The sequence below is a fragment of the Pholcus phalangioides genome, unplaced genomic scaffold (assembly GCF_987345545.1).
Source record: "Pholcus phalangioides strain wild (caught in Gottingen) unplaced genomic scaffold, Ppha-v1.0 ptg000022l_1, whole genome shotgun sequence".
In the NCBI taxonomy this organism is placed as follows: Eukaryota; Metazoa; Arthropoda; class Arachnida; order Araneae; family Pholcidae; genus Pholcus; species Pholcus phalangioides.
This window is the reverse complement of record NW_028301615.1, coordinates 25,581,139-25,595,894: the sequence shown is the minus strand read 5'-3', so window position 1 is coordinate 25,595,894 and position 14,756 is coordinate 25,581,139. Positions and strand designations below refer to the sequence as shown.

Below are 14,756 nucleotides of genomic sequence, written 5' to 3'. Positions count from 1 at the left end.
CCAACAACTGGCCCACGTACAATATAGTGCCCTGATGCACATGCTCTCAGCGCAAATGTAGGCTTCTTCATTTCTGTGTGTAGTCAGTCTTGAGACCGGAAAACAAAAAAAAAAACTGTTTCTCCGCAGAATCTATCTTAAGATGCAACCGAGAGAGAGAGAGAATTCTAAATATAGCTTGGGCCTGTGCGGAGCTCACTGCAGTGGCAAAATAGTGGTTGAAAAAGAGTCTGAACTTGAAGGTGTGGATGGAAGAGAGAGAGAGAGAGAGTTGGACTCTTCGAAACACCCCACTTCCACCATCATTTGTATTGCCTACTACCGTTCTCTAAAGACTCGCATTAGACAAAGAGTCCAACCAACCAACCGACAACGCGAAAATGTCTTTCCACCGTTATTCTTTGCCCTCTGCTGGAGATGGCACCGTGCCATCGTGGTGAAATCGCATTATTTTGTTCCCGCTTTGTTTATTTACTGGTGGCGGATTCCATCTGCGTCCGTTAGCTTTTCGGGTGCTATCGTCGAATTAATAACTTATTATAGCCTTATCTAGGATGGTGGTGGTGGTGCTTCGTATGGATTCTTGTCATTTTGAGGCAGATTTTTATGCAGGTTTGAAATGAACGCCTCGACGAAGACACCGTCGAGGAGAGCGGCGTCGGCCGTTACCCCTCCTACAGCGGCAGTGAAGAAGTCCAACATCTCGCCTCTGAGCAAGTCGGCCATCTTGGGCAATGACGACGATGGCAATGTGATTAAAGTTAAGAAGAAGAAGAATAAGAAAGAGAAAAGCAGGACTGGACCCCGGAGACGTCTCGCTGATGTCGAGTCCTATTGGAATTGCCTGCCGGACATCCTATTGGAAGACGCTTTCGCCAGGCTGTCCATACGCGACCGGCACAATGCGTCGCAGGTGACTATAAAACAACTTTGTTTTTCTATTATTTTATTATTTTTTTTTCCTGAGAAAAATTCGATAATTAAGATGATATAAACATACGACGTGTAAATGAAGATCCCAAACACATGGGAAATCGCCAGTTGTCGCCAAAAATGATGCCAGAGGTGTGCAAACTTGCCAGTAATTGTTGAGATAGAAGAAAAATCGCTAATGGCGGGAAATGAAGTCCTACTGCAAATCACAATGGATTCAACTGAAAACGTTTAACGGGTGTAGGTTGATTGCCCTCAAGCTGAATCGTTTTTCAGAAAAAAAAATGAGTGGATATTGTGCCCTCAATTTCAGAAAGACGTGTCGTTTGCCCTTCATACCCCGATTTTTTAACATGGCATGTAAACCGGTGTCTTCATCTAAATCAGTGGTTCCTCACTCCTTTTTTTCAGCCCATGGCCACAAATATTTTCTTTCCGTGGCTACCCAGGGTCCCACTTTCTCCGTCCAAGAACAAGACCCGTGAATTCAAGAAATTCTTGAATTGAATTTAATCAAAATATTGAACAAAAGTTTTATAAATAAGATCGACGAAAGGTCTTAGAAGATCTGCGTAAAATACGGGATGAGCCAACGAACTTACACAGTGCATTAAACTTCTCGACACATCACCCGGGTGGTCCACGCCTAGCTTGGGCTGAAGCTCATATAACTTCCTTCTCGTGGGGGGGGGGGGTTATGCATAGCCGTCTCAACATCATGGGTTCCCACACACTTTTGGTTGCTCAGTGACCGGATCCCTCCATATACATTTCTCTTTCAGTCGTTCACATACTCGCACACACTGTAGGCCGGGTATCTTCAACGTGTCGCTTGCGAGCACCATGGTGTTCTCCGAAGCACCCCGAGTGCTCGATGCTCGTGTCCGATTTGGTGCTCGCGAGCACTTGATCAATCAACACCGTCTACAAATTGCATTCAATTATCAAAATCATCCGGATTTCATGTCAAACATGACGTAAGAGTGCTCTTCTTTTGATGATGGGGTACAGGCAATGCTCGTGACTAGAAAAGGGTTGAAGACCTCTGCTGTAGGTCATTATTTTGGTCGCTCAATGACCCAGTCCCTTGATCTCTTGACAGAAGCTGTGTGTGTGTGTGTGTGTGTGACATGGTTTTACCACCCTTTCCCCCATTCCACACTAATTTTGACGATGACCTCTCTTGATAATTATGATAATTAAGATTACGCTTTTAATCTATCATTCCTCAAATTTTCCGCCCCGTCAGAAATCACCGTGCTGGGTTATAAGTCCACTCACCAGCGCGACCCAACCCGCAAGGGTAAAAGACTTATATCCCGGGAGGACAGAGCCTGGGTCGTGTCTGGTCTGTCGGGTTATAAGTCCGTTTATATACATATACTAGCTATAATACCCGGCGCTGCCCGGGTTTTCTTCAATGAGGCTTTTTTGGATCACGTGATATCTCCCTCTCTTTTTCTTGAGGGACATACAAACCGTGTCCAAGTCAACCAATATGGCGACCTGCGCGATTCATGAAATAAACAAATATAGATTTACACAGAAACGTAGAAATGAATATAATTTTTTTTTTTTAAGGGGCGCTAGGTATTTCGATCCCCCCCCCCCCCTCCGAACTTCAAGTTATCCATCTGTCTGTTCCAGCTTCCAAAAATCAAAAATCCTTAGTTAAAGCTGTGGAATTTTTTCGATGCACTTTTCACGGGCTCATAACTAATTTTAAAATATCCTAACCCACATGAATTTATGCAAATAAATATCAAAAGAGACAATATGGAGACATTAATTTTCATACTTGAGAAGATATAAATGAAATCAATGATATTGCTCGAATATCCAACTCAAAAGTATAGGTTTGGCTAATTACTTCATATTTAATCTCCTGGGCTTCGTACATCTCTAAGCGAACTGAATATTTCACAAAAATCGAGAATTCAATACAATTTTTAAAATTATTGATGGGGCGGAAAACCCCACCGAATTTCCACATTTCTACATGAAAATCGGCAATTTTAACACTGATTTATATGAGGATCACCCTTTTCCTGACCATCAAAGCGATGCTGATGATGATTACGACGTTATTCAAAAAACCTCATCACTGGGAGTATTGAAAATGTGGCAAACCATTATAAAGGCATAAATATTATACATTTACTGACAGCATTAAAGAAGTGACAAACCATTGTAAAGGCATATACACGTCTGAAACGCATTTCTAGGGAACCACGGTAACCAAAGTAAACGTTCGGAAAGTGATTGTTGAGGCCCAAAAACCATTGTTGCCGGACAGTTTTTCGCCCATTTGGGGCATTTGCCCTGGTCTGACGAAATTTTAAAGTAGCCTATCGTTCAAGTCGGGTCCCATTTGGTATATATGCAAAATTTGGTGACGATCGATATAAAATTGTAGATTTGTATAGAGAACATACACACACACAGACACACACATAGAAAATCAATTTTATATATATAGATATAGTCTTCCCCCAGTAAAAGAATGACAATTCAAACAAAAAAAAGGAACATTTTCATAAAAGAAGAATCGTTTTCAGCCAAAATTACAAGAACATACGGGAATATCCCTCGGGGAAACGGGCCGTATGGTCACCCCCGAGATTTAGGAAAATACAGGGTGTCCAATAAATTCGTAAAATAGCTAAAAATTCATAAAAATTGTAGGAATTTGAAGTATTTGAATGCGGTTTGTGAAAGTGTGTGCGTTATCCCCACTACAGGGATTTTTTTCGGTAAATGAAAAAATATATATATTGTTCTGCTTTTTGTCGATAGAGGGCGTTGTGCATCAGCTCGTCAGAAGTGATTGGACCAGAACCTTTCTTCATCAATTCTGTGTCTGAAACGTTCGTGAACTTCAGCCGCTGAACCATGGTTGAGGTAAAACGACTTCGTGAATAGTGCTTCCCACCGATATCAACATCACAATGAAAAACCTCATGTAAGCGCCAGAAACAGGAATATTGTATTCAGAAATGAGCTGTCAGTCGTATCACGGCCGACTCAACACGAGGCCAACGAAGATAGAGATCATGTGACTTTATCCGTCTGACCTAGGGGAATACATTCTCTAAGATTGAATATGTTACTTCCAAAGCCCAAAGTTGGCTACTTAGTGAACTGGCAGGCCAGTTGATCCGGCCAATGTCCGAAATTCGGGCTTTCGCCGGCACCTATATGTCGATCCCTATGCATCCCCATATATGGATTACTCAAGTGGCTCAGATATCAATATTCAGATTCCTTTGATCGTTAGGGTTGCTATAGCTAATCATAATAATTATGGTTAGCTATGGCTAACCCCCAAATGGCCATAATTGTGACTAATACCACATGGCTATAAATGTGGCAAAAAAAATACGCCAACGTGGTGATGACCTCGAATTATAGGGATCGATGTATAAGGCCGGTGAAAGCCCGAATTTCAAACATTGGCTGGGACAACTGGACTGGCCAGTTCGCGAAGAGGCCAACTTCGGACTTCGGCAGTAACAAATATATTCCCTTCGGATATGAGTCTATTCCCTAAGTTCATCCCCAGTGCCATCTTTAGCTGTAGAAGGTATTGGTCAGACGAAAAGTGTCACGTGATCGAACATGTCGAGTCAAAGCCGCTTGAAAGACTCTTAATGCAGCTTTGTATCGAGTCGACCAATCGAGAATCGAGTGGATGAACTCACGTGATCCCTAGCTTCGTTGGCATTGGATTGAATCGGTCGTGGTTATACACATCCTGCATTTCCATAGGACTCTGATTTGCATATTTCCGGTGATTTTATTTCGTGCAGCACCCTCTATCGACAAAAGCTCGAACTAATTTCTTTTCTGTGCTGAAAAAAAAAATCCTCCCTCCATGAGAATAACTTTTCGCAAATCGCATTCAAATATATCAATTTTGTGTGAGTTTTTAGACTACGAATTCATGGGACACCCTGTACTTCAGCTAATGACATAAATTATAAATTGACCTTTATCTCTCCAGGTATGCAATAATTGGTACAGGATATTCTACTCGCCGAGCGTGTGGAGCACGTTCGTGTTCGGTGACTACACGTTGACGAGGAGGAAGTACAACTATTACATGGGTTACCAGCACGTGCTGGACCACTACAGGACTCAGATCTGCCTGCACAGGGTCGGCCGGGCTTTCCGCACGATAATCATCAAGCCCATGGAGAACTTCTTCAACCTGTACGAGTTCCTGACGATCGCATCTTACTTCTGCGAGTATTTCGACGACCATCCGCTGAGCATGGTCCGTTGCCTGGACTTCACCTTCGGCTGCGACGTGGCGGCAGCGGCGACCAATCGCTCGGCGTCGACTGACCAGCAGCGAGGGGTCGACAGCGGGGTCTACGGGACCGGAGGGAAGCTGCTGGAAGCTCTCAAGAGGCTCATGAGCAACTTGACCGGGCTGAAGCATTTGTCGTTGCGGGATTTGCTTCTGGATAAGGTGAGCACAATGTAAGAATCATTTCGGAACGTTCTTAAAAAGTACACCCAGTGGCGTCGGAGCCGGGATGGGGGGGGGGGGGGTGTCCCACGGAAGTTTGTAGAACGGGTCCGAGCACCCACGGAATTGATTCAAAAATCGAAATTTTCTACATGAAACTCAAAACGGGCACCCATAGGTTCAAAACACTTGCGATGCTCCTGAGTACCTTAACACATATTGATCATGTGTCAATGCGGGGAGAGGGGATTCGCCCCTCCCGAGAGCCAAAAAAATAAAGTAAAAATTTATTTGTCCCGTAAAGTAAAGGATGATTCAATGAACTTAAACATAACCCCTCCTAATACATTGCCCTGGATCCGCACCTGCCTCGGCTTCATTCAGTGTTGAATATGTCCGTCTCGGCTACACTCGCAGCTGATGGAGTCTGCCTCTGCTTTATTCATAGCTAAATAGGCTTTATCTGCTGAAAGACTGAAAATATCTGCCCAGGCTTTATTCGCAGCTGTAAACGGCTCACGTGCGGATCCAGAGGAGGGCGATGGAGGGTAATCGTCCCTCCCAAGAGTCCAAAAAATGGTGGGAAAAATTTGGAACAGCATAAATCAAGGGAACAAATGTTGTTCGTTAGTTTATGCTGTTTTTTCCCAACTTTCCTCTGGTTTTTGAATTGAAATATATCAGCGAATATTTCCCTTGGGAACGTGTCTGAGGTCTACACATTATTTGGATAGTTTTTCTAATTGAAAGTATGCCTCTTGGACCAACGGTTCACCAGTAAAATGCAGCATAAGGGGAATTAAATAATCACCCTGTACGTAAAGATATCTATAGGAAGAACTAGATGATTCGCGGTCTTATTTCACCGTTCCAGTATTACAGACTACTTCACCAACACTCTGGCCATATCGCTATATATTGCCATTAAAGAGATGGGTTGGAAATGAAGGCGCTATCTATCGGTGGTCGACTCAAGTTCGTTTTTGGAAAAAAAATATCTTATCTATATCATCCCTCGGGTGTGAACCTGGGACCGTGACGGTAACGACCACTCTTTCACGGTAGCAGACGATCATCTTACCACCACGCCACTCGGGCGCCAGTATTACAGACTGGGGCCTTACATGTTCCAACGTGTTCTGCAACACTGGTTAGTTAAGCATCGAGTGAAGATAAACCGTAAAGGCATGTTTATATATATACACGCGTCAAGTAGTTAGGGGTGATTCAAGTATTACGTCAGCATTGATGGGGGGTGGGGGGAGGGCGTTTCCGATTTGCTGACTTTTGATGACGGGGGGGGGGAGGTTCGGAATATGTTTACGTCATCTTTATGAAAATATGAAATATTCTTAATGGCATCTAACTCAGTGCGCCAGAAAACGAGAAAAACCTTTCGCTAGTTTGTGGGCACCTGAACTAATATTCTCCCTAATAATAAGTCCCCCCTACAGAGCCACTTTAGTGATCTCTAAATGTTTGGCGAATCCTTCAAGTGCTCTGGAAATGTGTCCGGGTCACTTAAGTGCTCAGGAACTGTGCCACAGCATCACTTAAGTGATCCGTTATTACGCCGCGGATCACTTAAGTAATCTAGGATTGAACCGCGAGTAAATTGAGAGATATAGAACCGCACTTGGTGCCGCTTAAGTACTCTAAATCTGTGCCACACGTCACTCAAGGGAGTTCTAAATGTGTCACGGATCGCTTAAGTGTTCTGGAACTGTGTCACAGGCCACTTGAGTGATATGTGAATGTGCCACGGGCCTACTTGAGTGATCTGAAAATGCGCCATGGGCCGCTCAAATGCTGTGGAATTGTGCCACGGGTCACTTAAGCAAATCTGCAAATGTGCCACTTAGATGATTCTTACAAAACTAGGTTTCAGGGGCAGGCCACATCAGATAACCCCCAGGGCCACATTTGGTCCGCGGGTCAAGGGTCATATATGGCGTAAAGGGTGGGTCGCAATGAATATCTTAAAGAGAAATTTTGAGTTCTTCAAATAGCATTGAAATTAACAGAAAAATTGATTATAATAACGCGTATAAAGTTATTTTATTCCGGAATTTTAATTAAAAAAAATATTGTTTGCATTAAAAAAATAAATTTTTGATCGTTGGGAGCCCTCTCCCGCTTACGTCTCTGCTTCCCCCAATATGCTTTGGGAAATAGGGGGGGGGGCAGAGCTGATGACGAAATGTTGATGACGGGGGTCAGACTTTTGCTGACAAGGGAGGGGTCAAAAATGGCTAAAAATTTGCTGACGTAATACTTGAACGGCCCCCTCAACTAAATTTGAAGTCGTCAAGTGCTGCAAAATAGTGTCCCAACGAAGTGATCAAGTAGTTTTAATGCTTATTGGATAATACGTACTAGGCTGCGCATAGGGTCCACTTAACCGAAAAAAATTAGAATTCGGTTCATCTTCTTGTCTACTGTACAACTTGACCAATTGGCGTGTGAAACGGTCATTAACGTCTGCGTACATTTTACAGTACTTGACGACTTAAAATTTCGTGCACGAAGTTATTTGACGCGTGTGAACGGGCCTCAACTCGATAACGAGTTGGTCTGGGTCATCGATCTTGATTGAGCGTTAATTGATGATATCGTTTGTACTGCCGCTTATAATCATTGGATTGTTATTCATTTCATCAAAACCAAGGAAGAGGCGATGTACCTGCTGGACGACGTGGCCTACAACTGCTGCGAGACGCTGTGCACGCTGAGGCTGGTGAACTGCACGAAGGAGCCCTACCCGATATTCCACTCGGTGGCCTTCGTCAACCTGCGGAAGCTGACGATCTCGCCTCAGCACATCAGCGAGGACGTCGTCTCGTGTCTCGGTTACACCCAGCTGCGAGATTTGGTCTTGCTGCAGACCAAGCATACGGACAACGTGACCCCGGTCCCAGAGAGAGCTTGGAAGGAGTGTCGCAAGCTGTCGTCGGTGCTCAGGGTTCACCTCAGAATCGAAGGCAAGTTGAGGACCGAGGTAAATGACGATCCAATGACTTGTATTTCTGCCAAGTTTATGTTATCATAATTCATGTCCACTATAGTTTTGCGCATGTTGTTTAAGTTAGTTTTGTTTCTCTTGTGTATGACTGGAATTTTAAAGATAGTTTGGCAAGAGGGAGCCCCGGTTTCATCCGTTGTGTATGACACACCATACAGCCCAGTCGCCTTCACGCCATCTCTGACTTGCTCGAATCTCTACCACAAGGAGCTAAAGACCTACGCCCATTTGAGGTTGCCGAGGTTCCACATGACCAGGAATTTCCAGGACAGGGCGGATTCTTCTTTGGTAAGTCATGAGTAGTACCTTCTGAACCACCTTAACGGGTTCTGCAACTCTCTGATAAACATACAACTCTGATTGCAGATGACAAAACCCAATTGGTTAATCTAGAAACTAGGCAGATGGAGAGAATAAGGCCGGCCGTCTTGTTGTGTGGTGCTTGCTCCAACACTGGCAGAGCTATAATCTGGGAGCTCTTCGAAGGTCATAGCCTAGGGTAGTGATGGGCAAACTACGGTCAGCCGAAGGCTTCCATCCAGCCCGCTGAAAGTGTTCCGGTAGAAAAGTATCAATATACACACAAAACACAATAAATACTTATGCTGACCATATTTCCTTCATAAAAAAAAATACTGGAGACAGAAAATCGGGATCCATGCGTAGGGCATAGGTGCCAATTCAGACTTAAAAACTCTGTAGTTTATCACGTGATGGCACATTCCGCATCAAACAAAACACGTCACACAAATAAAAGGAAACTTTTATTTGTGTGGAAACCGGGGACTTTTTTTTATTTCAACGGGTGACTATATATAAATCCCGTTTTTCCGGGACGAAATTTTTGCCACTTAAACGTAATTGGCCACTTTGCATGCTTTTGGCATCATATTTGGCAACAATTACTGATTTTTCGTACATGAAAAATCCTCATTCTCCATATTTTTTCTGAGAAACCGGGGTCAGCTTGAAATTGTAAATACTGGAAGAATATCTTCTTTCAGGGTATTTTATTAAACCAAAGTACAATTTGAGGACTTTTAGGAATTTTTCTGCGAAGATACGAAAAATCGGAAGAATCTGATTTCCGACCGGAAGGATTTTAATAAGGCTGAAAAATCGGAATCACTGGCACCTATGGTATACTATCCCTACACAAATTATTGCCAAAAAAAAAAATTGTGAAATGCAAGTTAAGTTGCTAATTATAGCCGAAAAAAATTTTCAAACTAGAATAGTTACAAACTATGGCTAAAATTGCTCAAAAATTGCTAATGGCGGGATGTAGGGAGCTTCCACAAGACGCAATGGGTGAAAATTTATATAATTCACCAAACAAAACGCATATGTTTAGCAAATACGTGAGATGAATATGTTTGTACATACACACACGACTAGAATTAGTTACCATATAAATTATACTATATGATAAGTATGACTAGGTCATTAAAAAAAATCTTCATTTTTGATTAAGAATTAAGATTTATTTTCTTAAAGTCTTCTCCCACCAGGATCGTCTATAGGGGCAGTGGGTGAGCTCATGGGCCCCCACATCCTGAAGCAGGGCCCCTAGGCTGGGATCTTTTACGAGCCCCCCGACTAGACTTTCACGGGGCCCCTTTTATGATGAATTTATAGCGTGAAAAAACAAAAAAATGATTAAAATCCTCCCGGGCCCCAGGGCTGGAGCCTTGTCAACCCACCCCTTGTGGGGGCCATGGGTGAGCTAGAGCCACCCCTGCCCCAGATCACTGACTGATATTGGGTTTTACCGGTTCTCGCACTGACAGGGTTCCTAGTGACCTGGGTAGTCAAGGAAAATGTAGAATATTTGGTAAAAGTCAGGGAAAATGTAAAATATTTGGTAAAAGTCAGGGAAAATATGTAAATATTTGGTAAAAGTCAGGGAAAATATGTAACTATTTGTCAAGGAAATATTCTGTGTAGGTTGAAAAAAAAATTAAACTTGAAAACATCGGGAGAACGTTAACATTTTGAATTCTATTTCCTTTTTTTCCAGGAGTTTTTGGCCCGGGGAAATGATAAACCGGATTACGCTGACAACCCTGAACGGTCATGGCACCGAATATGTCATTTCCTCGGAAAGATTTCTCGTTGAATTTATGTGGCATAAACACGTGGCTTAGCACAATATTTTGAACGGGAACTTAAGTAAACACGGAAGAAGCAGGAGAGAGAGAGTGATGGATGGGGTTTTCTTAAAATAGATTCCAAATTTTCATTTTAAAACGTCATTGGTTGGTTTTCATTCTTCGAAATGTCTACGGTGGGAAGGGGTGCTGCTGCTCCTCATCCACGGAGACGACACCGTCTCGCCAGTTGCATATCAAACTGCCATACATTAGTAAATGTAAATAACTTATACAGATTTTAAGTCTTATTAATTATATCTTTTTGACTTTTCGTGTGATGGTTTCTCTTGTTGCTTCGTAATTCAAATATTTTGGGATTTTTTTTTGTTTTTGGCGATTTTTCAAGTTGATGGTATCTAGGCGACTCAACACGTGTATTCCAATGGCGCCACTTAGGCGAGGATGTTGGATATTAGCGACAAGAATACCTACGCGACCGCGTGACTGTCTCCTTGATACTCTAGTATCCCGTTCTTCTGGTTGCCTGTCCTTGACTTTTAATGGATACTCCCCATCAACTGGGACGTCTTAAAAGCACCATGACACCCCCCCCCCCCGGGTCTGATGTTCTAAAGTCTCTTGCCCAACCAAATATAATCATCACGAGGCTCCCATTCCCTCCTAGATAATTTCTCGCTAGTCTCAGTTCCCTGCCAGGCTGAACCAATGCGTTTAGACGGCTTTGCCCGTCGGGTAGCATGCGTGAATATTAAGGCTAGTCATCCTGGAAGCTACTACGAGCGATAACAAGTCGCAGAACAAGTTACGTGCATGCCCAAGACATCCATAGTAGTCTTGCGCATACACGAGACAGATTTGTTATCGCTCTTAGTGGTTTCCAGTTGACGACCAGCCTAATCTACGAGATGACTAGATGGTGTTGGTGTTTTTCATGTGGGATGTTATGGGGCTGTGGATTTCCTAAGCTTCCATTATACTTCTCGCTAAGACTCCCCCCCCCCACCCCCACTTATGGCATGTGCAGTTTTTTATTCTGACCGGTTCTCCGGTCGGAAATAATGCCGGCATGACCACGCCCTCCTTGGGGAAATGAGCTTATATCGCGCAAGCGACTGAGCCTGGCGTGCTCGGTTGAATCTGTGCTCCCCCTGGATCCTCTATAAGGGGCCACGATAATAACATGATCTGATGCTATGAATTTTTTTGAGCAAGTATTTGAATTGGAGAGGCGTCAATTGGTTCCGGTCTAATAGGGGTCCCTAGAACATAACTTTAGGAACCCTTATTATGACGATTGAGGCTATCCGAAAAGGTTCGAAATCAATCACATGTGGTGGGTGCAGATAGTTGCATCCAAGGCCGCAACAAGACGCTTGGTCAGTTGGAGCAAGCACGCATTTTCTGTGCCCTCTTGTAATGTTGAAGGAGAGTTTAAAGGGTAAAATTTGCGCCCCCCCCCCTCTGGTCCAACGCCCGGGGCAACTAACCCGCCTGTTCCTCCCTCTTGTTGCGGCCCCGGTTACATCATCAATCACACCATGAGTTCGAATAAGCAGAAATTGTTATATAAACAGTGTAATTATACACAATTTTATTTCAAAATTTGGTGACAATTATCGAATATATTTTTTGTGTTGTTGTCCACAGTTGCTGATTGGTCGGACGTGCCTTGGACTGACGACGATCGTCATAAGGGAGCTCGTGTCCACGTGCACGGTCCTCCTGCTGAGCTGCGAGTGCAAGAACCTGCGGAACCTGGTCGTGAGGAGGAACGCCCTCGTCAAGAAGTTCGACTGGCCCCAGAATCCGGAATGGTCCGACGACTTCTACTGCTGGCTCAAAGCCACGTCCTTGTCGTACGAACTGACCATCGCCGAGGTTTCCAGGATCCTCGGATGCAAGTGGGTGCCGCTGACCGACCAGCAATTCAAAATGTATCGCCTGTGACGCGTCAATCCGCGTACACTATGAGCTTGATGAAGTCTGGATATACTGTCGCACGTGGTCTTTCGAACGTTGTATATCCGATATCTAGTCTGTAGATTTCTGTATAGTCATTTTTAGTGATTTGACCGCGGTGATAGCTGTTGGTTTTAGATCAGTGTTCTTCAACCTTTTTTACAGCTGCGGGCCGGTGAAAAGAGTTTAAACATTTTTAAGAACTGGTGAAAATGTGCAAAATAATTTGCGGACTGGACAGGAGGTATAGTTCGGGTAGCCGCAAAAAATAAAAGAATAGAAAAATAATTTGCGGACTGGAAAAAGGTAAATAAATAACAAAAATAATTTGTGCGCAAGAAAAAAAAAATTAACAAAAAAAAAAAAAATGAGAGAAATATTATGCGGACTGGTAATTAAAATGACTACCGTTAATAAGAAAAATAATTTGAGGACTGGCAAAAAATAAATAAATCGGAGTATTTATTAGCGGACCGGCAGAAAATTAATATCGTAAATAGGAGAAATAATTTGCGAACCAGCGAAAAAAAAGAAAAGGTAGAAATTATTTGAGAAATGGCAAAAAATAAATTCTGTAAATAGGAGAAGTAATTTGTTTTCGCTGCAAAAAAAAAAAAAATAATGTGAAAAATAAATCGCAGACTGGCAACAAATAAATAAATGGGAGAAATAATTTATGAATCAGCAGTAAATAAATATCGTAAATAGGGAAAAATTACTTGTGGACTAGTAAAAAAATGAACGAGAGAAAGAATTTGCGGATAAGGCAAAAATAAATAAATGGGAGAAATAATTTACTGACATCATGAAATAAATAGCGTAAATGGGAGAAATAATTTGTGCCGGCAAGAAATAGACACCGTAAATGGAAAAAAAAAACTTGTGGATAAAATGACAGATAAAATGAATATAGTAATAGGAGAAATAATTTGCAGACTGGCAGGTAATAAATATCGTAATAGGAGAAATAATTTGCGGCTTGGCAGGTAATGAATATCGTAATAGGAGAAATAATTTGCAGACTGGCAGGTAATAAATATCGTAATAGGAGAAATAATTTGCAGACTGGCAGGTAATAAATATCGTAATAGGAGAAATAATTTGTGCCGGCAAGAAATAGACACTGTAAATAGAAGAAACAATTTGTGGACTGAGACAGATAAAATGAATATAGTAATGGGAGAAATAATTTGCAGACTGGCAGGTAATGAATATCGTAATAGGAGAAATAATTTGCAGATTGGCAGGTAATGAATATCGTAATAGGAGAAATAATTTGCAGACTGGCAGGTAATGAATATCGTAATAGGAGAAATAATTTGCAGACTGGCAGGTAATGAATATCGTAATAGGAGAAATAATTTGCAGATTGGCAGGTAATGAATATCGTAATAGGAGAAATAATTTACAGACTGGCAGGTAATAAATATCGTAATAGGAGAAATAATTTGCAGACTGGCAGGTAATGAATATCGTAATAGGAGGAATAATTTGCAGACTGGCAGGTAATAAATATCGTAATAGGAGAAATAATTTGCAGACTGGCAGGTAATGAATATCGTAATAGGAGGAATAATTTGTGCCGGCAAGAAATAGACACTGTAAATAGAAGAAACAATTTGTGGACTGAGACAGATAATGAATATAGAGGAATAATAGGAGAAATAATTTGCAGACTGGCAGGGAACGAATATCGTAAAAAAGATAAATAATTTGTGCCAACAAAAAATAGACACCATAAATAGGAAAAACAATTTACGGACGGGCAAATAAAAATAAAATAAATTAATAAATGCGAGAAATGATTTACGGACTGGTTAAAAATTAATAAAAATGAGAAATAATTTACGTAACCTACTGATTGCCGAGACAGAAATAGAAACCAATATAGAGATGTTGTGAATTGGTCGAAATATTTGCAGACCGGACCAGTGGTTGAAGAGCACTGAGTTAGATCATGGTAATGTCAGATCAAGCTCCGATGCAACATCGACAGTTAAAGGGTTAGATTTAAGAGAGACATTTCGTTCGTGATTCCCGGTGTATGAAGAGAAAAATCCCAGAATCTCACCCTGATGGACGTTCCACCACACTGTGTATCATTCCACCCTCCGTTTAAGCCTTTGTGTGATTCCACTTCGACTCAATCAATGTAAATGTGATACATGTCTCAGTGTTTCTTTTTTTTTAGTCAATAATGTAAATACGTGACAGAGTGTACTCGAAAATAAAGCGACATATTGATTATGTTTAT

At 42.1% G+C, this 14,756-nt stretch overlaps 1 protein-coding gene across 1 annotated transcript; it reads left to right on the top strand.

The window, feature by feature from the left end:
• The first annotated feature begins 228 nt into the window (after window positions 1–228).
• Window positions 229–14,749, top strand: LOC149070076 (uncharacterized). Its single transcript, XM_089249560.1, has 5 exons — window positions 229–913; window positions 4,937–5,407; window positions 8,076–8,405; window positions 8,532–8,717; window positions 12,191–14,749. Exons 1-5 carry the CDS (start codon window positions 620–622, stop codon window positions 12,488–12,490), a joined length of 1,581 nt encoding a protein of 526 aa, XP_089105686.1. The 5' UTR covers window positions 229–619; the 3' UTR covers window positions 12,491–14,749.
• Window positions 14,750–14,756: the final 7 nt, after the last annotated feature.